The 27,339-nt window shown below is 47.6% G+C and overlaps 1 protein-coding gene across 3 annotated transcripts in view; it reads right to left on the bottom strand.

Annotated features, from left to right (window-relative positions):
• The window catches only part of AGL (amylo-alpha-1,6-glucosidase and 4-alpha-glucanotransferase), a 973,499-nt gene that overhangs the window by 480,219 nt on the left and 465,941 nt on the right, over positions 1–27,339 (bottom strand). For all 3 annotated transcript variants that reach the window (XM_069641544.1, XM_069641542.1, XM_069641543.1), the window contains exon 12: positions 17,930–18,117. In XM_069641544.1, the coding sequence (XP_069497645.1) occupies positions 17,930–18,117 (188 nt within the window). The remainder of the gene's footprint in view (positions 1–17,929; positions 18,118–27,339) is intronic.

The raw sequence follows: 27,339 nt of genomic DNA, 5'->3' as shown, positions 1-27,339 counted from the left end.
CTTGTCTGGGTGGCGCCTCATGTCCCGTTTCAGCTACTACAGGAAGTGGCGGAAACTGACGGGAGGATGGTTATATTGAGAGGGCTGTTGGAGAATAAAGAGGTATGCATCGTGAATACGTACGCCCCCAACCATAACACGGCGGCATACTTCAGGACTCTGTGCACCAACCTTAGTATGTGTGTGGGAAGCGCGGTTATTTGGGGCGGGGATTTCAATTGTGTAATGAACCCCAAGGTGGATAGATCTGATAGCAGGATTGACAGGCCCACTCCAGCGGCCAAAGCATTGCAGGTGTTACTGGATGACTTTGGCTTGGTAGATGTATGGAGAACAAAACATGCCAATGATAGGCAATATTCGCGTTATTCTGCCCCGCAGCAGCTACACACGAGATTGGACTATGTTTTTGCCACGCCGGATGTAATGGCAGAGAGCACTCAAATAGAATACAAGGCGAGGGTCCTCTCAGATCACTCGCCCCTGGTCCTCGGGTGGCAATACTGCCCCCAGAGGGCGCAGATTCCGACATGGCGCCTCCGAGCGGAGGCACTCAAAGATCCGGTCTTTCGTGAGGACATAAGAGATGAGATCATTAACTATTTTGAAACGAATACTGGTAGTGTTGACTCGACGGGCACACTATGGGAAGCTTTTAAGGTGGTGATGCGGGGGGCAGCCATAGCTAAGTCAAAGGGCCTGCAAGGTGGGGTTCTGGCTGACCTACAAAGAGTTGAAGATGAACTAGAAAGAACATTAGAAAGTGGCAGTGTGGACACTGAGCTAGTACTTAAACTACAACAGCAATGCGCGGAACACTGGGAAAGGCTCTGTAACCTAAATTATAGAAAATATGTAGAAAGACAGCACGCGGGAGGAGATAAAACGGGTAGGCTTTTAGCGTGGCTGTACAAGAGTGAGACCCCTAGACCCCGATTAGGACAATAACTAGAGAATATGGCGATGTAGTAGACACTCAAGAAGGAGTCAACAAGGAATTTGCGGATTATTATAGGGTGCTATACGGGGACATGGAGGGGAGTAGTCAAGAGGAGATAACCGAAACACTAGAAGATATAGGACTACCTAAAATAAGTGATGAGGAGAGAGAAGAGCTTGATGCACCAATTACCCTGGAGGAGGTTGTGAGGCAGTTGCCCACCAGTAAAACCCCAGGAGCAGATGGGTTCCCTAGCAAATTTTACAAAGTATATAGAGAAGAAGTGCTCCCCCCAATGCTAGACATGCTTAACGAAGCGTTTGAGATGGGAAGGTTGCCAGAGTCACTCAGAGAAGCGATCATAATACCGCTCCCTAAACCCAACAAACCGGGGTATAGCTGTAGCTCCTACAGGCCTTTGTCGATGCTGAACCAGGACAGCAAGATACTGACGGCTGTCCTGGCAAACAGATTGCAGAGAGTAATTAGTAAATTAATCCACCCGGATCAAACAGGCTATGTCCCGAATAGGAATATAACCCATAATCATAGGAGACTCCACAGTGTGATCGAATGGGCGGATAGAAATGAAGGCGAAATGGCAATTGTATCCCTAGACGCAGTAAAAGCTTTTGACTCCGTTAAGTGGGCATGGCTGCTGGCGGCCCTTGGAGGTTACGGAGTAGGGCCGGGTTATATCAGGTGGGCGAAAATGCTATACAGTGAGCCGTTAGCCAGAGTTCGAACGGGATCAGTGATATCCGAGAGATGGCAGCTTAGCAGAGGTACCAGGCAGGGGTGCCCCTGGTCCCCGATGCTTTACATCCTAGCCCTGGAGCCCCTAGCGATATACCTCAGGCAACAATACAATACGATAGGTATTGAGGTTGGGGAGGAGCGGCATCTAATATCCTTATATGCGGATGATTTATTACTATACTTGAAATACCCAGAAGAGAATCTTCAATATATCCTTGAAGTGATGGAGAAATACGCCGGGTTGTTCGGCATAGCGGTAAATCCTCAAAAATCTAGTATATTCCCGCTAGGTAGCTATAAGGGGACCTCGGAGGAAAGGTTGCCGGCGTTACAGATACCATGGGTGATTGGTTCTTTACGTTACCTTGGCATAGATGTGTATCACACCGCAGAAGAGGAACATAAGCACAACACTGAGGTAGCTGTTGAGAAAATCCGGAAATGCATGACGTTTTGGGAGAAGTTGCCCCTAGCTATGATGGGACGGGGGGCAATGCTTAAGATGGTGGTCCTACCTAGGCTTTTACATTATTTTAGTAATATCCCAAATATGATACCCAAGAAGTTCTTCGCTAAACTGAATAGTGTGTGCAGGGACTTCCTATGGCATGGTACCCGGAACAGAGTAGCGCTATGTAAGTTGCAGAACTTCTACGAAAAGGGGGGTATCAGGCTGCCCAATTTTGAGGTCTACTATATAGCAAGTCAATTACAATATGTGGCCAACATGCTCTCCGACGAAGTGACCCCTGAACATAGGTTGTTTGTGCGGGTTTGTACCCCATTTTACTGAAGGGAAATGATATGATTGCCTGAGACAGATTTGAAGGAGCGCCCTAGGATGATGATGTTGGGGTGGAAATTGTGGCGTCGAGCGTGTCGGATTATGGAGGATCCATTCCCGTGCTCCCCGCAAGTATCGCTGGTCGCTTTAGCAAGAGGAGACAAGCAGCTGAGGGTGATTATCAGAACCTACTGGGAATCGGTGGGGCTGGTAACGTTAGGGGACATCTGGCAAGATGAGACCATTAGAGATTTCGAAGAACTTGGGGAGGAGGTGGGATTACATACTGGCCAATATGTTACATACCATAGGATGGTTCCGAAAATTCGGAAAACGTGGCCTGAAACAGTGTTGGCAGAGGAACCAGATGCTACTGTGGGGGCAATATATGACATATCGGAAGGGGGCATGAGATTTCTAGATTGTATGAGATGGTGATGACCAAGGTGGGGAAGGAATTGACACATTTGAGACTTGATTGGGAGGAGGAGGTGGGGGCCCCAATGGGAGATGGGATGTGGGAACGCGCTCTGGGATATCACAAAAAAGTGTCAAGAAACGCCAGACTTAAACAAATACAGCTGTACATAACGCATAGAGCATACATGACCCCTCTGAGGATATCCAAGTTCCGAAACGCTGGGCGACAGGCGTGCCCTAAGTGCGACATGGAAAACGCTGACATGACACGTGTTTTGGTCATGCCCAGTAATCGTATGTTTCTGGGGTGAAGTGGCACAAAAATTAGCGACAAAAGGGGTCACGCTTGTCATAGATACAGCCTGGGCCTGCTTGCTGGGAGGGTTCCCCAGACCACGGAAACTTAAACATGTTGAGAAACTGAGAAACTTGGCATACGTGTTAGCAAAACGGAGGATCGCCATGGGATGGAAGAAGTGCCACAAGCCACGGGTGGAGGTATGGTGGAAGGAGTTACAGAAATGGGCGGAGGCCGAAACAGCAGTATGGCAGGAGGCGAGCAGCATGAGTGGGGAGGAAGAAGTGGATACCTTGATGGCATGGAAATTATTAATAGCGGAACTGTTCGGATCTATATCAGACCCGACGAAATCCGAGGATAGTGAGACCCGGCCACATGTAGCAGATGTTGAACGCGGAGTACAAATAGGCTCATAATGGAGGGTGGGACTTGGGGAGCAGTGGCAAAATGGAAATACAAATGGTGTTTAATGGAATTGTTATAAACTACACTGCGAGTTGGGTTTGTTTGTATTGTTGTTTGGTTTGAATAAAATAACAAAAAAAAAATAAAAAAAACTTTCTGGGGCTGTCTGCTCTGAAATGATGGAGCGTTCAAGGCCATCAGCCTGACTCTGCATGGGGCCATTCGCTGAGGAGGCATTCCACTATCAATCATTGTGTTCCTCCCAGCCAGCTGTGAATGCTAGTTTGGTACTGCATCCAAGGTTGGCCAGCATCCAAGGTTGGCCAGCACTTGTTTCCGTGCCCATCCCATCATTTCCCCATATATTCAGCACTCAAAAGAGAGAGCATGGCCGATGGCCCAAAGGCTCCAAGGTTGACAAACTGGGACAAACACAAACAAAATGGTTGCCAAGATTTTTTAACACCTCCTCTTTCTTTTGGTAAAGAGAGGGTAATTGGCAGGGAACAAAGGAAAGAATGGTATTACGAAAGGTGCAGGCCTTACCATGACAGTCCCTCTCAGAATTAACAAATCTGCTTCCCAGTTACTCATCTGTCTGTCTTATAAGTGGAATCCTCCTAGGTCCCAGCAATATAAATGGGCAGTTGATGGTGGTGCCTGCAGCAGTTATCTGGTGTCGGTCGGTAGCTTCTTGTGAATCAGATACTTGGCCCTGCAGGAGCAGAATGGCTCTGGATCCTCTCTTGACATATGAAATCCTGGGCTTGGGGAGACATCAGCCCACCAGTGAAATGCCCTGCTGAATTCAAACTCTGGGGGGTTGCCCAATCATGATCAGCCAGCTCATGTGCAGTCATCTCTCACACACGGTTTGGTTTGTGAATTTGGGCTGTCTGGAGCCCCTCCACCAGTCCAAACTATATGCATTCACACAAAGAGGCTACTTTGTGAGCTCTGCTAGAAGCATCCAAAGAGGATGCTGTGAGTGACTGTTGCAAAACACAAGCTTCGTCATAGTTACTTTCATTGTCTTTTTCCGAAAGGGCCACTCAGTCTAGGTGCAGTTGTCGGACCACATGGTCCCCCGATTACAGGTATTGCAACCGATATCCCTTCTCATCTGCTTTTCATCAACAAATGTCCACTGCTTTCTGTTTCGGGGGGTGGACCGGATGGCGAGACGCGGTATCCATTTCCCTGTAACACCTTTACCCCTAACACCCTTTTCCGACACAAACAATTTCCCACGGACAACTCACGTGAGCGAAAACGGACTAACACCTGAGCCGTATACTGGACATGTCCCAATACAATGGTCAGGCAAGGTCAGGCAATTACTGATCATTACACACACCTGACTTCCATCACACTTCCCAACACAGATACAAGGCAGAGCACGAAAGCACACAAGGAAGCAGCAGTTCCAAGATGGCAGTTTAATACGAGGAGAAAGACGGCAAGACCAGAGAGGGTTGCAAGGAGGAAGGTGCCCTTGACTTTTTCAGAGAAAGACTGTGACTTTCATTAGCCTTCGAGAATAAGGAACATAAGACCTGGAATTAAAGCTGAAGAAACCTGCATAGTGTGTCGGAGGTAGCCGGGGCTCTCCTGCGTCGATAGCCAAGGTGGGGAGGAGCGTTTGCCGCTGTGGTACTGTCCTTGACTCCTACAACAAAGCAGCACCAGTAAAGTCAGCACAGCCGGTGAGTCGGGGAAACTGATACCAGATCAGCCTGTATTAGAGCCAAGGTTGCAAGCGGCAACGTTATGAGGAGAAATCTGAAGAGAACAGTTTGTGAAGCGTATGTGACGAGCAACGCAAATATAATTGAACAGCAGATGAGTGACTGAACTTTTGAAGCCAAGACAGATACCATATACAGAGTGGCCCGGCACTAGGTGGGTGCTCATTTGAAGGCCTCGTTAGGTATCCAACTGCGAGGTGGCAAATGTAAAAAGGAATTGTGAAATCGAAGTGGTCCTGCAACGGGTCACACTAAACACTCTGCACATTCGAAAGTTTTCGATGGTTAATACGAACTGAAATTGGTCTGAACCCAGCTGAGGGAGTCTAATTGTGTAAGAGGAAGGATCTGAGCCTGGCTGAGGGGGATCCAGGGCGAACCGTGAGTCACCTAACAAAGAATATTCTCGGAACATTGTAAAGGGGGATCTGAGCCCGGAAGAAGGGGATCCAAAGTAAGGATTGTTGTGAAAAAGGGATCTGAGCCCGGCTGAGGGGGATCCAGGGTGAATAGTGAATCACCTGAATTGAGTATTGTAATAGAAAGATAATTTTTTCGTTTGTTTTGGTACATCAGGCCTCTGAATCAAGAGACTTTGATAAGTAAAGAGACTTGGGCACAGAAGGCCCTGATGCTGGTAATTGAACTGTGTCCACGTGCCGAAGAAGCCAGAGAGTGTGCTACGCTTGTCCTGTGCTGAAAACGTGGGAAAGGGAGGCCAATGGCCCAAACATCCTGACATATCATTTTGAACACTTCTTTCTTTTTCATAACATTATTCCCAACACTATTTCTATTTAGGGGTAAGGACTGGCAATAGGTTTTTTAGTACAGGCCCTTTTATTTTGACAAGACATCACTAGGCCTGCGTTATTATTATTTGATGGTTGTAGCTTGCTCCCATCTGTAGATTTAGGATTACATAGGCGTTTATCATACCCTTTTGAAGTTCAATAAACATCCTTGAACTGTGGTCACTTGTGTCTGTCTTACTGTTGATACCATGACTTCCTTCATTTCCTTTAGCAGTAAAGATTGTTCCTTTCATCAGGATTATACTCTACCAACAGTTGACTGTGGCTAGATTGGCCACCACCTCTCCCCATCCATCAGGAGCTGCTAGAGCAGCGTTTCGGCAGCATCATTTTTACCGAAGGTAAGCCCTATGGGGCCTGAAATGGGCAGGGGACCACAGGCAGGCATTTATTCCAGAGATTGCTGGTAAGCATGCAAAACGCTTACTAAGGGCTCATCTGAAGCCTTTAAAATTAGTGCAGCAAAGTGCTACTATTGTGGGACATCCGTGCAGGAAATCAAGGGCACACTGGGCCAAATCCTTTTTGTACGTGCATTGTTTCAATCTAGGGGTGCTCTTTCAAAGATGACTGCCCCGCATAGTGCATACGAGCCATCCACAGCCTGCTAACCTGGCCCCCTCTGCCATTGGCTGCCTCACTCTACATGAGCCTATCAGAGCCACCAGTAGGTGGGAGCCGGTCTCTCCATTGAAGGCCCACATCTTAGGCCAACATCTAAGGTCCTGTCTGAGCCTGTCCGGGCCTGGAAGGGCTCGGGAGGGCCCCCACCTTAGTGTCCATCCACAAACAATGCTGCAGCCTCCTGTGCACGTCTTGCTCCTGCATGAACCTGGTCCACAGCACCCAGGCCCCCCTTCTGCGCAAACATGAGTGATGGCTGAACTGTCCTACTGCCACCTCCACCTATCTCCTTGAACCATGACTGTGCCAATCCTATTTTGTCTTTTCTCCCTTGACCACATATTTTATTCACTGCGCTCTGTGTTCCACAATTGGTAAATTCATTCAAGTTGTGATCCTACCTTTTCCTTCTCGCATACCTGTGTGCACTGCATTATTATGCTTTACATCTTGCATCCATTGTGTGCACTGTATTGTGATCCTTTTTAAAATCGAATCCATGTGGGTGTGCTTTACATCTTGCATCCATTTTTTGCACTGCATTGTGATCCTTTTTAAAATCAAATCTAGGTGGGTGTGCTTTACATCTTGCATCCATTTTGTGCACTGCATTGTGTTGCGCATGACATCTTGCATCCATGTTGTGCACTGAATTGTGATCATTTTTAAAATCGAATCATGCACCCCACCCTATTGCTCTAAATTTGTATTTGTGCCCTCCTTAACTACTCGGCTGCCTTGGAGTAAGGGCCAGGACTGTGCAGTACAGCCCCCCTCCCCTCTTTTCCTCTCTCATCTATCCTCTGTCACTGAGATGGCACTCACCATCACTCCAATCTTCTCTGTTACAATATCAGCTATCCCCACTCTCTCATGAAATCTGGATGGAAGAAGCACAAAAAAGACATTGTGTGCAAATCCTGGCCTTCCCATCGCAGACACCTATGTGCATCATCCAGAGAGATCTTCACCAATATCCTCTTCCCTGTCCCCTGTCCAGACCTATGGACTTCTCATCTCATTTCATCTCTACTCTTTCCCCTTTCACATCCTCTCCCATTAATGGTGGCACCAAGTGGGAAGTCCTCTGGGCGGGCTTCTTCTCATCACGCAAATTGGTCATCTCTCCCTCCTCCACCCTTACCATTGCTACCATCTACCGGGCTCCAGGCGCTACCTCGCTGAATAGTCTGATTTCTGTTCCTCCTTACTTTCAACCTGCTCCTCTTGGGTGACTTTAACATCCACTTGGACTCCCCTGGCACATCATCCACTCTTTTCATTGACCTCTTCACCTCCCAATTCTCCCTTCTGGTCTAACCCACTCTGCTGGACACACTCTGGACACACTCTGGACGCCCTCAACCACTCCGACCTCCCTCTCTCTTGGTCAGAGCACTGTCTTCTCGCCTCCCACTTGGGTCCCTCTGGCCCTCTGATCGCACTTCCAAAAGCCCTGCTAACTTCGTTCACGAACATCCACCCAATGAAACGAGTGTCAGCGGCTGCCTTCACTTACATCTTTATCCCCCGTTGCCTCCCCAACTCAGACTCTACCACTGACACTGCTGTCAGAAACTTCTACCTGTCCATCACTAACACCATTGACATTCTTGCCCAAGTCATGAGGATCCACCTGAAACCCCCCTCTAAGCACAACACCTGGCATGATTCCGAACTGAAATGAAAGTGCAGAGCAGCTGAATGGAAGCGGCAAACTTCAGGGTCACCCTCTGCGACACTGGCCTGCCGCTTGCTCCAAAGGCAATACAGGCTATCTGTGCCAAGAAAAGGGCACACATTCAGGCACGGGTATCAGGCGCATCCAACAACACGGCTGAACTTTTCCACATCTGCAGGGAACTAGCCAACCCTTTGCAGTCTCCTCCTCCCCTATTCCTTCTCAGGCCCTCTGCAACGCACTGGCCACTCACCTCGCCACCAAAACTCAGGACATCCTGAACAGCCTCATTACTCACCCTCCCAACCCATCCATCACCCCCTTCCCTCTCTTGGCCACTCACCCTCCTCCTTCTCCTCCTTCACCCTTGTCACACCTGAAGAAGTCACCAGAGTTGTCTGCTCCATGAAGATCTCTTCCAATCAGGTTTCCCCTTGCTCATCCAGAACCATGAAGGACAACATTGGCTCTCTTTCCCCTACACTCGCTAATCTCTGCAACCACTCCTTTGCTACTGGTTCTTTCCCCTCATCCCTCAAGCACTCCCTTGTGCGCCCCCTCCTTAAAAAAACGTCAGTAGACCCTACCTGTCCAGCCAACTACTGCCCCAGCTCCATCACCCCTTTCTTGGGAAAACCGCTGGAGAAGTTGGTCTTGCCCCAACTCAACTCTCATACTGAACTTGCTGGTGGTCTCCACGGCCATCAATCTGGATTCCGAGCATACAGAGGCACGGAAACTGCTCTTCTGAAGAACTGCTTGCATCCCTGTAGTCTAACTCCCCAGCTGTCCTCATCCTTCTTGATCTCTCCTCTGCCTTTGACACGGTCAACCACTCCATCCTCATAAAAAGGCTCCACGACACCCTTGGTATCTCGGAGCAGGCACTGGACTGGCTGACCTCCTTCCTAACTGACTGTTTCTCCCAAGACATCCTGGGCACCTTCTCCTCTCCTACCTCATTCTCCTACTGTGGTGTCCCCTGTTAGGGAGAATTCTCTGTAAGGCTAATTTCCCAAACCTAGTGAGTCCCCCAGCAGCTTTGCTGGATTTTTGGGGTTTATTTTTTTCTCTCCTGCTCAGAGTGAGATTCTTTTGCTCCCACTCTTAGACATGATTTGAGGTGTTCCTTTAACTTTCCATGTGTTTTATGGGCTATGGGGTCTTTTACTCCATAGGGTATCATGTGTTTTTTGATGTGGGTTACACAGCACCCTCCGTGCCGTAACCCAGGGGTGTCGTAGCGACCCCCCCCAACATAGACTCCATACCCTGGGACTGACTACTGTCCCCCAGGGCATGTAAAGTCACCATTGTCTTTGCTAGTTTCAAATTATGAACAGAAACCAGTACAAACCATCATATTGTGGACGTACTGGTTGGGGCAATTCGATTGGCCCGGGGTCTGTTGTTCGAGGGGGCACGTCTCCGTCCCCCCCTGATCGAGTTTTGGCTGGTGGCAGTGGATACTACTTTTTATATTCGACCGCGAATATATCTCTATGGGATTTTCCCATTGTTCGAGGCTTTAATTATTTAATTCTTATAGCCTCGAACATACCGCCGGTTTATTTATTTAATATTAATTCACCGGTTGGTATTTTTTGCCAGAACTCGATTCTAAAATGGCGTTTGTGTTCTCTTCTGTGACTCCAACCCAAGTCAAGCCCTTTGTTTCACTTTTTGGCAGGCTTCTCCACAGAAGCCTCCAAAAGTGGTGTCACTCTGTCTGGGTACCACAGGGGGTGTGGAAGGGGGTTTAGGCACCCTGGACTGAGTTACCTTGGTAACTCAAGTCGCACTCTTGTGTGATTGGCCTAAGTGGTGAGCCGGCCGGCTCACCACTTTGCATGTTTGATTGACAGCTAGGCTGAGTGAATGGGGGTGTGCTGCATAAAAGCAGGGCTTTGGGGACTGGAACTTCAGAAGTCGCCACAGGACCTAAGAATCCGAGGAGGGAGAAGCTGAGCCGACCTGCACCGATGACACCACCGGTGGAGCCCTGCTAAACGGTCTCACCACTTTTCCCGACGACAGAGGAGATCTCCAGTCCGGAGAGTCTTCTTCCTTTGACTGGTGGGGATAACCAGTTTCGCCTTCTTTTCACCTTCCTGGAGCACCTTCCTGGAGCATCTCGTGGCCGCCTTGCCCGTGCCAAGCACCCCGGCAACCGGAATACCACGGTTTACCACTACCGCGAAGAGAAGGGTAGTGCCTTTTAACCGGAGAACTCCGTGGCTGGTTTCTTCCTTGGCAGTGCAACGACCTTCATCTTTCCTCCACGGCGAGACCTCTCTTCCTCTGGACGAAACACCGACTTGCACCTGCTGCCAGGAACAACTGCCCCCGCTGGAGCTTCCTTCACACTTAAGGTACTGTATCAGATCGTTCGGCGTGACAGTAAAACCTCGACTTTCTAACCTGGGCTAGCCTGGGACAACCTAGCTAACTTTTCCTGACTTGAATGTCATCCTTTTTGTGCGAACTATCTACAAGACTCTTTGGGCATAACCCCACTGTGTGTACCTGGACCCCTTCTGTTTGCTCTCTCCAAGAGTGGGCCTTGCAATTGACTTCCTTGCTCTCCAGTAGAACTCTGCCTATCCTGCCTTACTGTGGTTCTTTGTAAAAGTATTGAAACTTGTGTGCTTCCTTAACCCTGCCTTTTTCCTCCCTTTCTTTACAACTTATTAGAGTGTCATCTTATGTTAAGAGCTCACCTCCGTCTGAAAATAAGTGGTGTTTCTCACTAAGACTTGTCTAATAAGTGAATAGGGTTGTATATATATATATGATAGTGACTGTGTGCTGAATTTACTCACCTCGTTTTTGCTAGTGTAAATTACAAGTGTGTTTTTTAAATAAATAATTATATACTTTTACACCAAAGCTCTGGTCAGTGTTTGTTTGCGCTACTGTGCCTCTGTACCTATTGTGTATACTCTGCATACTGCCTAACTCTTCTTGAGCGAAGTCTGACTGCTCAGCCACAGCTACCAAGTGAATCTGTGTGGTACCGACTGCTACCAAGTGGGTTTACTGCCAAACACCTGTAGTCTTAAATCTTTTGCAGTGGTCCCTAAGGGAACTGCACAGGTTTATGCCTAACATCCCCCAGGGCTCTATTCCTCTCGCCTTGGCTCTATCTACCTTACTCAGCTGGCTCCTCATCTCCTCTTTCTCCCCCAACTTCCAGTGTTATGCAGATGACACACACAACTCTTCTTCAAACTTACTGCTGACCATCTTGCACCTTCCATCATCCCTGACCAAGGAATAAATTAGCTTTCAAAAATTGATTAGCAGAGTTTGCTCCTTAAAATGTTGATTAGCAGACAAACCCATTTGATTAGCAATGTTGTACTAATATTTTAATTCCACCAGAAGTTACTTTACCCTAAATATAAAATGAGCACCAATTCAGCATTTTTGTGTACCACTGAAGACAGACATTAGTGAGATGAGTCAGGCCTTGCAAATTCTTTACAATTCCACTGGACCAGAGAGATATGCACTCGACCCATGGCAACCGATGTGAACAAATATAAGTGTACTTTCTGTGAAATTACACTTTCTGTAAAATGGTGCATGTCACCACAACCCCACTTTGGGTGGCAGCAGCGTGCCAAACTAGAGGCCAGCCATGCACAGTGAAACATTTATTTGACATTTACTACAAAGTAAAAAAGCTAAATACAAGTTTCAAACATCCCCTACAAATGGTACTGGCCCTTCTTACAATCTACTTGGCTATACAAATGGGCAAAAATACTTTGGAGCCCTGGATGAGTGTCTGTAAAATATAAAGGGATAGCTGCATTAATGGAAACAAATATATATGATAAAAAGTCTCTGAAAACAGTCTGGTCAGCTCACTCTGAAGAGTGCCAATACATAATGCAATCATAATCATGGAGCAAAGCAAGTTCTGGAGAATAACTACGGTGTATGGTAGTGCAGTAGATCTATAGATGTACAGACTGGATGGAACTATCGATCACTACTTTGCGTAACAGCTAGTTAGCTTTGTCTATTCATTATGTTAGAGAAAAGAAAGTAAGAGATTAAGCAGAGTGTATAGTGTAGCAGGCAGAGAACTGGGCAAACTAGGTAGACGATTGTAGTTTGCAGCTATCTCACTTTCAGGGTAGCTGGTATAAAGCAACAGGGTGATAGAATGTCAAACAGTATGATACGATAAGTCATTTATAGCACGCATGTACACAAGTGGGATCAGCCTATCGGATTGAGCACCAATTGCAATTTATATGTAACCAGCAGGTTATAGAAATGGGTTTGCCATCACAAGCATTTGGCCGTGTGATCATGTACAAGTCCAAAAGTGTCCACTCGTCAACATGATGCATCTTCCCCAACAAAATGAAATATAGTGATAGACTAACCTACACTTTACTGTAAAGGATGAAGACAATGCAGTGTTTTACAGTATCAATGCTGTAATTATGCAATATGTAACACATTCTCTTTTTAGAAATGGAATGACATGATTAGTTAAAAAAGAAATGAACACATACTGCTCTTTGGCAGAGAGGATACAGTTTGCTTAATAAAAATATTATCTCGATTACCTCTGGTTTGCAATTATTAAAAAAAAAATACTTGTCTAGAACTCCCACAGGCCTTTGGCACATAAGAGTAGAGGAGAGATCACTGCTGCACTCTCTCTATTAGCCCCTTTGAACTTTCAGTGAGCAGAGAAAAGGAGGGTGGAGAGAGCCCAGAAGGCAAGAGAGGAATGCAGGGTGACCTGTGCTTTCATTGAACAAGGTAACCTAAATAGCTAGCTTTGCTACACAAGAGTCAATTTAATTAGCAAACCTACAGCATTGCACAGCAAATTGCTAGGCGACACTGCTTATTTTATTCCTTGCTGACTGTCTATCTGCCATCCAGACCTGGTGCACTATCTCTGCCTCAATGCCAGCAAAACAGAGATTCTTCCCATTGGGACCCCTGCTCCTTCTTCTGAAGCTAAAAACCTTGGAGTCATCTTTTGACTCCTCTCTGCCCTTCCTCCTCACACTCAGGACATTGCCAAGAAGTCCCACTTTCAGCTATTCCTTCTCAAATGAATTCTACCTTTGTTCACCTTCCCCAGAAGCTCAATGTTACCGAGTCCTGGTTCACTCTAGGCTTGAATATTGCAATAGCCTCCTCCTGAATCTACCTTCTTCCACTCTCCGACCCCTCCAGCTAATCGGGAATAGGGCAGCAAGACTTATCCTTGCCTCAATCCCAGGGACTGCATCTCTCCTGCCCTACATAGTCCTCACTGGCTCGTGGTTGCTTCACAAATTAAATTCAAATCCCTCTGTATCATCCAGAAGGCTGTTTGGGGCCAGGGACCACGCTATCTGCAACTCTCTCTCACTAAATATCCCCCCTCTAGACCTCTGCATCCTCTGACACCAACTTGTTGTGTGTAAAGCGTTTCGCTAAACAGAGGGCAGGAGGTTGATCGCTTTCCAAAGCTGGCTGCCTTCTTTGGAACATCCTCCCACTCCCTCTACGCCTTGAGCAAGACCTTCTTAAATTCCGGAAGCTCCTCAAGTCTTTCCTCTTTACCTCTTCCTTCCCCCGTCTCTCCCTTCTGTTAACCTCACATTTGCCTCTTTGGTGTCCAGGGCCCTTATGCATCCTCAAGGCCCAGGCCTCCCACACCAAATTGCCCCCAGCTTCTGTCTATCCTCAGCACTTGCCGCCGCACACCATTCATCCTGGAGGCTCGCACTTACCAAACATTGCACTTCACCTGTTGCTCACCCACAAGCACCCCAACACCTACCCTCATTCCCCCTCCCTTCTGAACTTGCACGTTCTGAACACTAACAAGGCATAGTAGGTTCGTCCTCCCCCCACTGTATTTAATATTTTTATGTATTTTAATGTTTCTAATCCCCATGTCCCCTCCTTGTTGCCCTGTGGGCGCTTTGAAACAGAATTTACTTGCCGCATAAGCGCCTAACAAGCGAACAATAAATAAACCATTCAATTTGTTATACTTTCTGTGCACTTCTGGTTTTTGCCAATACAGGTTTCCTCTTACCCTGCAGTTCCTTGAACACTTTGAGGTTGTGACAATACTGGTTTCTCCACTCGTACCCTTTTTGGGATTATATTGGCTTTGCCAACACTTGTATCTCATCCAATTCATTCCGTAGTATTTGCCACTTGTACCACCTTGCTTTCATTCCATTCAAACATGCTCATAACTTGCTTTGGCTCAATGCAGCATTCAGAAATGATTATGTCTTTTAGTTCATTCAGTATTCAAAATCATTCAAAAGGGCATGAAACTACTTTCAGTTCGTCATAGATTTAAAGGCACTTATTTCTGCATTCAAAAGTGCTTAAGACAATTTCCAGTTTGTTCGATATTCCAAAAATGCTTTCTTCAGGTTCCCGTAGCGCCCCTGTATAAGTGTACCCTGTTTACACTCACCACCACACCAGCTCCGTTGGCTTTGTTCCTTTCCTCGTGCTGCATTTGGCTTCCAATAACTCTGCTCTTCGTTTCGCGGAGGTCAGAGAGAGCACTGCTCGCTCTCCTGGAGGTCTGCTGCGACCGGAGTGCTTTGGTGCCCCACAGCTCCAGCTTGCGCCTGACGTGGAGGGTGTGCAGAACTTCCAGATCCCCTCTGTGCTCGCCTCAGTCTCGGCCTCCCTTGTCCTTGCTCGACACGGCTTCCAGCACCTTTGTCTTTCGCTCCCGTCTCTTCGTTCTGCCTCGTTCCAGCTTCAAGCTTCAGCCTCCTGTTTCTCTCCACCTCTTCTATGTAGCCTGCCAGGCGGCACCCACTTCAAAGCTCCGCCCATGGGTGAAACCGGAGAGCCCAGGCCTTTGAGGGACAGGTGGTAGGACCCTGACCTCAGTCAAAACACCCCATTGTGCTCCTGTTGCTCCCAAACCGCGAGAATGCCAATTTTTAAGGGGGGTGGTGTGGGGGGGGGGCTGGTGAAGTGGGAGCAAAATACAAAGAAGTTCTTTCTGGAATTGAAAGTCCAAAACCATTTCTTTTTGAAAACTGAGAGGGGTCCGAGCCCAGCTGAGGGAGACCCTTGTGTGTGAACATTAAGGAGGGGTCCAAGAAATCAAAGAGCTTTTGGGTAGAAGTCGAGAGCACAGAAAGAAGTTTTGAGAGACCTGGAAAGCCAGAGTGCAGAAAGAAGTTTTGAGAGATCGGAGGGGAGGGTGGAGCCGAGATGCTGACTCCGTGCTGGAGAGAGGATGTGGCGTGGCTAGGTAGACTTATCTCCAGGAAACCGGGAGAAGGCATGCTGCAAGCTGCTAGCGATGCCCTGAATGAAGGCAAAATACAGGAGAATTGTGAACACGGCAACCAGTGAGTTTCTGAGAACGAAAGAAACCCGGTGTGTGGAAGTGTCAAAGGAATTAATGTGAATTACATTGAAGTGGTCATGCAGAGTTTAAGCAAAGGCCTTGCACAGTCAAAAGTCTTCGATTATCTAAGGAAAAAGGAATTGTGGACAACATGTCCGAGCCCGGCTGAAGGAGATCTGTAAACGTGTGGATAAAAGGCTCAAGCCCGATCGAGGGAGGCCTATAGTGGACAGTGAACTAAGCATAAAGGAGGAATGTGAACGAGAGGTCTGAGCCCGGCTGAGGGAGACCCACTGGGAACTTGTGCTTTAGAGGGTCCAAGCCCAGCTGAGGGAGACCTGGGGTTCGAGCCCGGCTGAGGGAGACCCATTGGAAACTGTGATTCCTTAAACTTGTGAACTTTGAAAAAACCTGAAGAAGAGAGGGAACTTTGTTTTGTAAGTGTCCAGGCATCCTGCAAACAAGAGACTTTATTTTGGGAAAAATACTTTGTCGCAGAAAGCCCCACTTATGTCCTGAACTGCATCTTCGAGCCACAGAAGCCAGAGTGTGTTCGAAGCTTGAGTGAGCCACCTTGTCACGTGCTGAAAACTTGGGGAAGGGAAAACATTTACTCAGTCATTCTGACCTATTATTATCTGAACACTATTTCTTTTGCATACATCATTTTCCCACAACATTTGTATTTAGAAGTAAGGATTGGCAATGGGTTTATTAGTATAAGCCCTTTTTATTTTGACAAGACTCCACATGACAGTGTTATTTTTACTTTGATGGTTGTAGCTTGCTCCCATCCGTAGATTTAGGGTTAGATAGGCATTCATCCTACCCTTTGAAGTTAAATAAACACCCCTGAACTGTCATCACTTGTGTCTGTCTTCACGGTTTGATACCATGCCTTCCTTACAGTGCAAAAAAGCATATCTGTTCTTTCTCAAACCGTGCTCCTCTGAATCTAACATTTTCGGAATTTCTCTACAATAGCATAATTTTTTTCATACTGGGTTCCACGTATAAGATAAGTCACGCATAATTGCTTGGACACATTACACATTGCATGCAAAATATTGGGTGAGTAAGGTGGCTCTGCTTGAAATGTAATTTTTGAGCAATGAGAAATTATTCTCAGTTTTTCGGTATGTGTCCGTTTCCATCTACTTGTATGGCCCTTCACATAAAGGGGCCATGCAGGGCTGAATTCCTTGCATACTTCTTTCTTTGGCCAATGGGGGTTAAAGTGGGAGAATCACTTATATGTTTTCTTTCATTCTATCTAAAAGCAATGTCCAGCTCTATGTGTAATGTTCTTTGTTGCTCATTTATCGTGTGACCACCATGTGATGAAGTCTTTGAGACTTTGATAGCTAATGAGACTACCATCTCAGCATAATATTTTCAGTTAGTCTAATAAAAGGTAGTAAACTTGGATTTTGTTTGATTTTAAAATTGGACTAATATGGCATAAACCTTTCCTCTGCACATTTTCAGTAAACAAGTTATAATACTGCATACTATTCACTAGATGATGGAATATTCCCAGCAAGTGAATCTAAAACAGATTCACAAACAGAAAAAAGGCAAAATACCACACATGTTGTACAAAGAATCCCCTTTGTTGGTTACTTTCCATTAACGTTCACACACATTCCAAGGTATTACATCATGGAGGCGCTTTTGCACCTGCTTGCTCGAGATGAAAAAAACTAGACCAAGGTCAAAAGGAGGGTTCCTTCTCAATTTCTAAAGAGATTATTAAACTAAGTGACTACACAATAATGTGTGAAGGGCACATTTGTGAGTAACCCCAGCTGGGGCCTACAAAATAAACAAATTCAGGACAAAATGAAATAGAAACATGCATGTTAAAGTACCATGATTAAAACTTCTCACATAAAACAATTTGCAAATTATAGCAATCACTGTATGGGCTATGCCACTATAGATGCAGGGACAGGGGCATATATGTGACATTACACACTACTACACCCCATTCATTTAATAAGCACATACATTAAACCTATTATCAAATAATATTCAGCATAAGGCTACATATTATATATGTGTATAAAAAGAGGATACGTTTCTGTACCTCAGCTACATGAATTGGAGTTGAATGGCAGTTATCAAGACGGACTCCATGGAAATATTTGGCAGTAATTTCGGTGTACTTCTTCATATGTTCCCAGAGGTAAGGGCAGTCTTCTTGTTTCTCGCCATATCGCAATTTGACACTATCACCCCAGGCAATGAGCTCTCGTCTGAGGTAAACATTTGAGCCTTGAAAGACAAGATCAATACAATCATGCTGTTTGCCACATAAACAATAGAATAACACCTTATTGAAAGGAACAAACATGCACAAACAAACTTGCAAGCAATTCCATTAGTTGGTGCAGCATTTCTGTATGTGCTGCAAAGAAAATCAGGAGAACGCAGGGTGCCATAATAGAATATTTACACGTTCTATGTGCAATCTGAGGACATGGTGAACAGAAGGGTCTCAGACTTTGGGTCTTTTCAAAGAAAACACTTTAAGTGCAGCAAAAAAAACAGAGTTAAGGAATAAGCTTAGTGTTCAAACTTAAGTGTCTTAAAAGTTTATCCCTGCGTAAATAACACAAAATTAAGGAGCACTTCACACCTGTGAAGTTAAACGTGCCCAATGTACTAAAAACACTAAGTTACACTTGCCCGTCACAATTAATCCTCAAATTTAAAATAAAGGCTGAGCCTGGAGCCGGAGCAGACGTGTCTTTCAATGGCCCCATGAACTGAAGGCCTGCCTGGGGAGTATGCCTGGAGCTCGGGACCGACCAGACTTGGCAGAACGCTAGCGTTGTGCAGCGCCCGTTTGGCAGGCTCCATGGGGGCTTGCCATGTACTCGTGGAATTACAGACTGGGCATGTTCACCACCAAGATGGTGGCGGCGCATGGCTAGATTCCCAGAGTCAATGAGAGGGGTAGCGGCACTGCTGCAGACCTGCCTGTTGCTGGGGAGGTGTGCCTGGGTGGGTTGTCGGTCTCTAACAAGAATTTCCCCACAGGCTGGGGATGGGAGCGGCATCCCGCGGAGCGCCCAGACAGTGACATCATCACTGCAGCCCTCAAGGGATGGTGACATCATCACTGAGGCCTCTGCGGCCCCTTTGGGATGAAGTGCTCAATTTTGCCACTAATGTGAGGTCCTCCCCCGACAGCAATCTCTTACATTACGGTCCCGGGGAGCCCAGGAGGCTGCAGCAGACCATCTGCTCATGCTCCCATTGTGCGTGGGGACCTGGAGCTGGCGGGCACTCACCCCAGGGCGTACAGAGAGTGGAGCGGCAGAGTTGGAGGCTGAGGAGCGAGCGCCCTGTTCCCAGCTACACCAGGCTCTGCAGTTCACGGAAGATCTTCCACTTGTGGGCGGCGGAGCTGTGATCCTGCTCAAGCGAACCTTAGACGCCAGGAAAAACATCAGTACGGCCCTTTACACCAAACGGTTTATCTCTTCCAGCACAGCATATGTTACATCCGAGCCAAGTGAACCATCTTATATTTATGCCCCTGCATAGACCCTGACCAGAGGCTGCAGAAGTGCCTGGGGCACTGCCATTTAGCCAAGGAGCCTACCTCTGAGAAGATCTTGTTATGGGGTGGCAGAAGGGGACGCGTCATACCTGAACCTTGGGCCGAGCATGTGATACCACGAATAGAAGCCCCGCGTCGAACAGTTTAAGAAGGATCAGAATCAACCATTGCAACAAGGCCGGCAAGTGGAATGATGTCATGTCCCTCATGCATAACCAAGACAAGCTAAACTACGGGAGGTCCGGATAGAGGCCCACCGTAATGTCACAGGCCTTGCAGAAATGAAGGACAATCCTGCGGTCCTCGAAATCAGGGCTGACCAAATGCTTATGGACCTCAAAAAAGAAATTCAAGGTGCAGTGGGGGAATGTAGGGAAGGCATGGTATCACAAGTATTGACACTGACACAATGGATACAATTTATAAAACCTTTATTGAAAATGTTGGGGTTGGAGAAACTCCTATTCTACCCTAAAACTAAGATGGGAGTAGTCTCGACCATCAAACGATAAACAAAACATTCCTAGTGGAATCTGTCAAATCAAAATGGCATATGCTAACAAAAACGTAAAGCCTGCCCTAAGCTTAACATACTTCAGGTCTCCCTCAATCGGGCTCGGACCCCTTTCGGATGTCGAAGTCTTTCGAATGTGCGTGGCTTGCGTTACAGACCACCGCAGGACCACTTTGGCTCAACGTTCACTATTTACTTTTACTCTTGCTGTTTGTTCGCCCTTTAGCTTCAAACAATGCACCTTTCAATGAGACTTTCGTATGGGCTACTTCCTTTCACCGGACCACTCAGTTACTTAGTATCACTGACCTTGCAGCTGTATTTTACTTTAAAGTTCAGTCACGGGTCTGCCTTTGTTTGCGTCTCATCCACATGCATGCAGCCTTCACGTGTGATATGATGTTGCTACATCGTTCACTTTAACACACACCGGTCTCTCAGGTCGCTTGCCAACTCACATACTGTGTGCGCTTCTTTATCGTTTTGAGTTTTCTGATTTTCAAGTGAATGTTAGTACCACAGGCTTGACCTCGCCTCCCGAAATCAGTCGTTCACCCGGGACGGTCGCTGGCGTCCTTGAAACACAATGCCATCTTCACTTGTGGGATCTGGCCTTCTCCACGTGTCTTTAGCGGTATGTCGGAGGCAACAACCTCCAGTAGGGGAGACTTGAGGTTTTCGGCCCGCTGCTCTCGTCCCTTGGTCCGTTGCTCTGCTCCAGTAAGTGCACCTTCGCCCCGGAAGTTTTGCTCGTGATCGCCTTGCTCAGAGTGTGTCTTTAGGTGTCGCCTTTAATTCGTGTGAGGAGAGCTAATTGGCATCAGTTGTAGGCACTTAGGGTAAGGTGCCTGACTTTGCCTGACCCTATTAACGGGACATGTCCAGTACAATTTGAGCGATTTAGTCTGGTTACTTTCAGTCACCCTCTTCCTCGGCGGAAGGGGGGAGGGAGTTGGGACTTCAGAAAACCCTAAAAAATCGAATGGGGTAGATGAGCAAAAAAAGGGGGGAATACCACGTCTCACCATCAGCTATCTCACCCCCACTCACCGAAAGCCCCTCACCCAGGTGATCCTCCCGCACTGGTCCGCCCCAGAAGTCTGGGTCCAAAGGCAATGGGCCTGCCCTGGCCACCTGAGAGAGCGATCCCTGGGGACTAGAGGGTGAGACACCCTCTGATTTCTCACAGGGAACTAGCTCAGAAGGTGGCAATGACAAGCGTGCTGGCGAAAAAGGAGCACTGCATTGAGGAACTCGAGACAGGGTCTTGCAAGAACACTTACAACCTGTCTCAATTAACAGGCAGGGTGGAGGATATTGAGTCGACTTGCGAGCGTTTAAATCTTCGGCTGGAGGATCAAGAGAATCGATCCAGGCGCAACGCCATCAGACTGAAGGGATTCTGACGCAAATCTAAGATTCTGACCTGGTAGCCCACGTAACTGCCCTTTTTCCAGATCTACTCCAATGGCCCACAGAAAGAGAGGTTGAACTTGACCATATGCACAGGTGTTTTCCTCAGCACAGATCAGGAATAACTGGACCCCTGAGGTCCTGACTAGAATCCATTTCTATAGAGTCAAGGAAGACATAATGCAAGCGTAATGCAAGCATTCCATGCACATTCGAATATCCGAACATTGAATTCAGGGGTGCCACAATGTCGCTACTTCAAGATCTGGCTACCTCTACACTGGGCAAGACGCGCACACTGCAGGTCTTAACTCAATGGCTCCAGGACAAGAACATCAGATACAGATGAGGTTTCCCAGTCAGTGTCATCTTCACCCTGGAGGGAGAACAACGCACAATAACCACTATGCAATAAGCGCTGCACAGCCTGAATCCCTACTCTCGTCGGCGGACAGGGTTTCGACATGTCTAAGGAAGAGTGCAGCATGGTCAAAGGTCGCCAGGTCCAGGAATCAAAGGTGGAAAGCAACAGGGGCGGTGGGGGGACAATTGCCTGCATCAGGCGTCTGATCACAGGAATGCAGTACTGAGGTTTTACCTCCAAAGTGAATCGTGGTTATGGCTTATCCTTTACAACTTCAGGTTTTAAGTTTCCTTTGAACCAGATATGTTAGAGTCTTTACCTGGTGTATCTAGGGACGAAGCTTGGGTCCCGATCAGGCATGTGCCTGGCCTATGCTTCTAAATGACCCGGCGGTGATGGAGGGTCAGTTTTCTTGGGGGTGGCACTATGTGGGAAGGTTGTGAGGAGTTCTGTTGTGGGGGGGAAGGTGTTTGATTATTGTATTCATGTTTGTTGGTTTGAGTGCTTAGAGATGTTACAACATGTTATAGACATGCAAGGAGTCTGGGATGGATGTAACTTTCTTCAAGTTATGCTATGAGGACGATGACAGGAACTGGGAGGTATAGGTTTGCTTCCCTCAACGCCAAGGGTCTAAACTCCACCGTCAAATGGAGGTTGATGCCAAGGAGACTCCAGATGTCAGACACCGCTATAGCAATGATTCAGTAATCGCATTTACTTTCCGAAGACGACCTTGCATGAGAGTAAAGGCATATCCTTTTCAATATTTTGCATCAGCAGGGGTCTAAAGGAGGGGGTTTGCCATCCTGATCGCCATAGATGTCTCGTTTTCCCCAGGGGAGATTCTCAGAGACCCAGATGGGAGATACAATGGCGGCTTTATGACCCTCTTCTTTAGGGCACCCTAGAGTGCAACAAAATTGCAGAAGTTATCACTAACTAACTTCATTGAGAACAGTTGGGATGGGCCGGCTCCGGGGGTGGTGTGGGGTGCAATGAAGACAGTGGCCAGGGGTGAGTTCATAAGACAGGAGGCTACATATTTTGTTATCAGGGCACGCTATAGAGCGCAGCTGGAGACTAATTTGAGGGAGGAGGAGGTGGAACACTCACAAGCAAAATCACATAAGTCCCGGATACAGCTAACTTCATATTTTGTACGAGACTGTCGTATTATTCCCAATCCACTAAAGCTAACAAGTTTCTGGCCCATACACTGAAGAAACAAAAAACCTGTAACGGCATTCAGGCGATCAAGAATGGGAAAGGTAATATGGTATATTCAGAGCTCCAAAAACTAGAGGCTTTTGCTGAGTACTATGATACCCTACTCAGCACAGGCACCCCGGCCCTAGATAAACAGTGTTCGCTCCTAGCAGGGATCACGATCCCCGAATTGACAGAGGAGCAGCAGGCCTCATTGGAAGTTCTCATAATGCCAGAAGAAGTGGGGCAGGCAATCGGCTCCCTACGTAATCAGATGGTCCCAGGTTCGGATGGTTTTATGCCAGCCTTCTACAAGACCTTAAGCAGCAGTTGTTGTCTTCTCCTACTTCCCTCTTCAACTCCTTTCTTGGGTCGCAGGCCATCACGCAGTCCATGGGTGATTCCGATCTTTCCCCATTACTCAAACCGGGCAGAGATGCAACACATTGTTGCTCATACCACCCAATATCGCTTCTCAACACTGACGCAAACATTTATGCCAAGGTATTGGCCCTGCGCCTACATGCCCTGATTCATCCTGAGCAGACAGGGTATATAACAGGTTGCTGTGCGCAGGAAAACATCCGACGGGCTATCAATGCATTTGAACTGGGGAGAACAAATAACACCCCGATGACCTTGGCATTTGAAAAGGTGGACTGGAAGTTCATTAGGCTTACGCTACAAAAGTGTGGTTTTTGGACCCAATTTTGTCAGACTGGTGATGGCCTGATGGCCTGATATATATCCCTTCGGACCAGAATAACTATCAACGGCCGTTAATCGCGCCCTTTTCCCATTCGTCCCATTCGTCACTCATCCGGGGATGCCCCCTGGCCCCAAAAGTTTCGCACTCGTAATGGAGCCCTTAGCGGCAGACCTACAGTCACTGCTTCAGATCAAGGGAATAACCACGGGTGGAGTAGAACATAAGGCTGCTTTTTATGCACATGATATTGAAGTGGGAGAATGGAAGACCAGGCTCCCGTCCTTCACCTCTCGCGCTTGGCCTAAAGGGTCACGACCCAGACACCCGCCACGAGAAGAGTTTGTCCATTTACCAGACGACCAGATACCCTGGTACAGGAACATACGGATGTGTCCATCTGCCTGCCCAGCAGCCCGCACTGGCCATGCCGACACCTGCGGCACGGACCAACTAGACTAAAATCTATACGTCGTTAGAGATGCCATGACGACCTAGACAACGGTAAGCACACCTGTGCAAATATACACACTGGACATTCCCGCACCAATCTACACGAAGAATATACTCAGTGCTATGATGTAGGCGACAGGCATACTCACGGACGTGCATCTTTATTATTTTTACATAGGCTTTCAGAATGCAGAAACGCAAGACGCGTCATGAACTCATCTACAAGGCTTGCTCACGCTTCTCTTAAAACCAGTTACCACCATGAGAAATATAATGAAGACACGATACTGGTCATGAAACTATATGGTACTGTAACCCAAAGCACCTGTGCACCAGACGGACCCACTTATACACCAGGCCTAAGTAGGCCTCAAACAAGAGCTCCCGTGGACATTAACAAAACAAGAGTCAGGTTGCTGATCCTGCAGAATGAGCCCGGCGAAGCAACCAGCCAAGGTCGCAATGTTGCAAACCCACATTCCAAGAGCAAATCATCAAGGGCACGATGTTGCAACCTCGCACTCCGCGCACCAACGTTAAGGTCACACCTGCAAATTAAACCAGACACACAGTGGAAAAGCAATATAACTTGTGCAGAATTCTGCCTCAAACACGGTCCCACCTCACGTGACCAAGCCGAAGCCTGACGAGATGCCAAGCTCAGGAGAAAAGAGGCGTCTGGATCCCTCGCTACGAGACACAGGCAGATACACTTGAAAGGCTCAATGGACATCTGCGACAGTGGGAGCGGTCAGCCTTCCAGCTATGAATAAATCCTCACATTGTCTGCACGTACCCATAGTGAAACATTGTTGCAAATTGCAGGTACACCGAGAGCTGGGAACAGCGGTGGTCCCAGGCTGGGAAGCTCACGGGCGCACCAATCAGAACATGGGGCTCTTATCACTGACGCCAGTAATATTAACCAATCCCTAGGAGTCTTCATGTAACAATTCTCATGTATCTAATTGTAGGGACAACCCAGATATATCACCTGACTACCCCTCGACCACTAACATTGTTCTCTATACGTGTGCTATACTAACCCTACCACTCGAGCAACCAATTAAGAGTGGCGATAGGTTTTTTGTTAACTTTCTAAAGTGACGCAGGTAGCGCGTCATAATACAGTAAAAAGGGCCTGCGAGCCCCACGATTGTGTGTGTGTCAGGACGGACGCGTACGCTCCTTGACCCATCCCTGCCGTTTTTGTCTAATAAACAGCAGAGTCACCTTGCTTCTTGCGTGTGTCTCATACTCTATCTCATCTGGGATATACGGGAGGAGTTGGGGCCTCCCTGGCCGGAGGTCTGCGGACGGCCCGGCCGACCCCGGCAGAATTTCCCCCCGACAAGTTGGAGGCACTGCTGAGATCTGTTTAAGATCGACTTTTTTATTTTTACTTTTTCCAGGCACTCCCGTTGCGAGGAGGCCCGGCGGCGCGGCCCCCTCTGCCGTTGCCCCCTTCTGAGGACTACAGGACCATCGCGGAGCTGCGAGAAGACCGGACAGCGCAATCCGGATATTGGCCCTCGGGAGCCGGTTGAGAAGTATCCCGCCCGCGGTTGGCGAGTGTCCAGACGTGGTCCAGACGAGGGGAGGTGGCGAGCCGCTTGGAGGGGTGCACGCAGTCGAGCGGCCCTGCATCGAGAGAACTTGGTGAGCATGACACGCACAACAAGCAATGCAAAATTGTGAGGGAGGGGGGCGGAAGTAAATAAGGGAGGAGGGAGGTGTTGCACAGGTGCGCGAAGGGTTAACAACTTAGTGTTGCCAATGGAATGAATGGTAGCGAAACGAGTGCGAGAGCAGTCGGCTACGTCACGCGAAAGAGGGGGGCGGAGCACGAAAACATCACGTGCGGCCGCTCGTAGACACTGATTGGCCTAAGTCGCGACTACGTGTAAGGGTGGGTGTGTGTGGTTTCCTACGATTTAGCATTTATTGATCAATGAGTAGATGAGGATCCCTATTGTTCGAGCAAGAAACTCGATAGGTAGATGACGTTTCCCTGTAGGCGGTAGCTAGTTGCCTAGTTGCCCAATACGGAAGATAATTGGCTGGTTAAGCCCTCCTGTTGAGGGGCGTATCACACGCGAGGCGACGCAGCGTGCGCAGTCCGATTGTATTATTGATTTGATTACCTTGTTCCAGGAGTGACAGGAAGACAGCTGTAGGGTTAACGGGGGTAGATTGCAAGTGTATTTTGAACTTAAAAAACATATGAAGAACGTACCAGTAGCTCGAAGAGATCGGTGACGTCACCAGTAGGGCTTTAATAGGATATCGCGAGCACAAGGAACCTTGGTTTTGAGAGTGGTGGGGAAGAGAAATATGATAAGGGAGCGGACACGGAGATAAACGGTAAACGAGTGGATTGGGGGAAAGGAGAAGGGGAGAGGGGCGTGGCTGCGCACGGAGAACGCCGGCCACGGCAAGTGTAAAAGGGGGAGGAGAACGGGGAAACAGGACGACTGTATAAGAGCGTCGTAAGGGGTACGCAGCCGCAGGGGGCTGCGTGCGCTTCGGCCGCAGGGGGCCGTAAGGGTGTCGTATAAAGAAAGAAAGACAGAAGGGAATATACAAATGTAAAACCCCATATATATATATATTTTTTTTTTTTTTTTATTTTTTTTTATTGCACAATTTGTCAAAGGAGTGTCGTAAGTCCCCAAACTTACGGGGCCAGGTAAACAATATAAGGTTGTATATTGTAAACGGCTAGTGAGATACACTGCTACCAGATAGGGGAAGGGTAGCAAGGGGGGCGCTAGTATGTCATACGGGACAGGGTTGGGAGGGTGGGGGAACACCCTCACTACCCCACTACAACACATATGCACCACACTGCCACCCCATAGGGAGAAACTAATTAAGTACAGCATAGAATGGACCCAGGGGACGGATAACAAAATGCTAACACCATGGCCGCCTAATGGTAGTTTCGATCCATATGCCCAACATTCACTGCTAAACCATCTGCACAATACATAGAAGGGGAAGAAGTTGGCAAACCATGTGGAGGTGTTTAACTTATGGAGGATGTTCCAGGGGTCCCGACCAGGACCAAATGGAATGTTCACTATGGGGGAAACACCGGAAGAAAAAGAGATTAAGAAAGAAGGAGAGGATGGGAAAAAGGGGAGTGAAAGCACAAAGAATACGGGGTACGGAGGAGAGGGAGGAGAAAAGGTTGATAAATCAGATGACATAAAAAAGGAACCAAGCAACGAGATACCCATAACACCGGGAGTGAAAACAGAGGGAGG

This window comes from Ambystoma mexicanum, chromosome 1q, assembly GCF_040938575.1.
Source record: "Ambystoma mexicanum isolate Mex_15411 chromosome 1q, UKY_AmexF1_1, whole genome shotgun sequence".
NCBI lineage: Eukaryota > Metazoa > Chordata > Amphibia > Caudata > Ambystomatidae > Ambystoma > Ambystoma mexicanum.
Note: the sequence above shows the minus strand (reverse complement) of the source record. Positions and strands in the feature narration are given on the sequence as shown.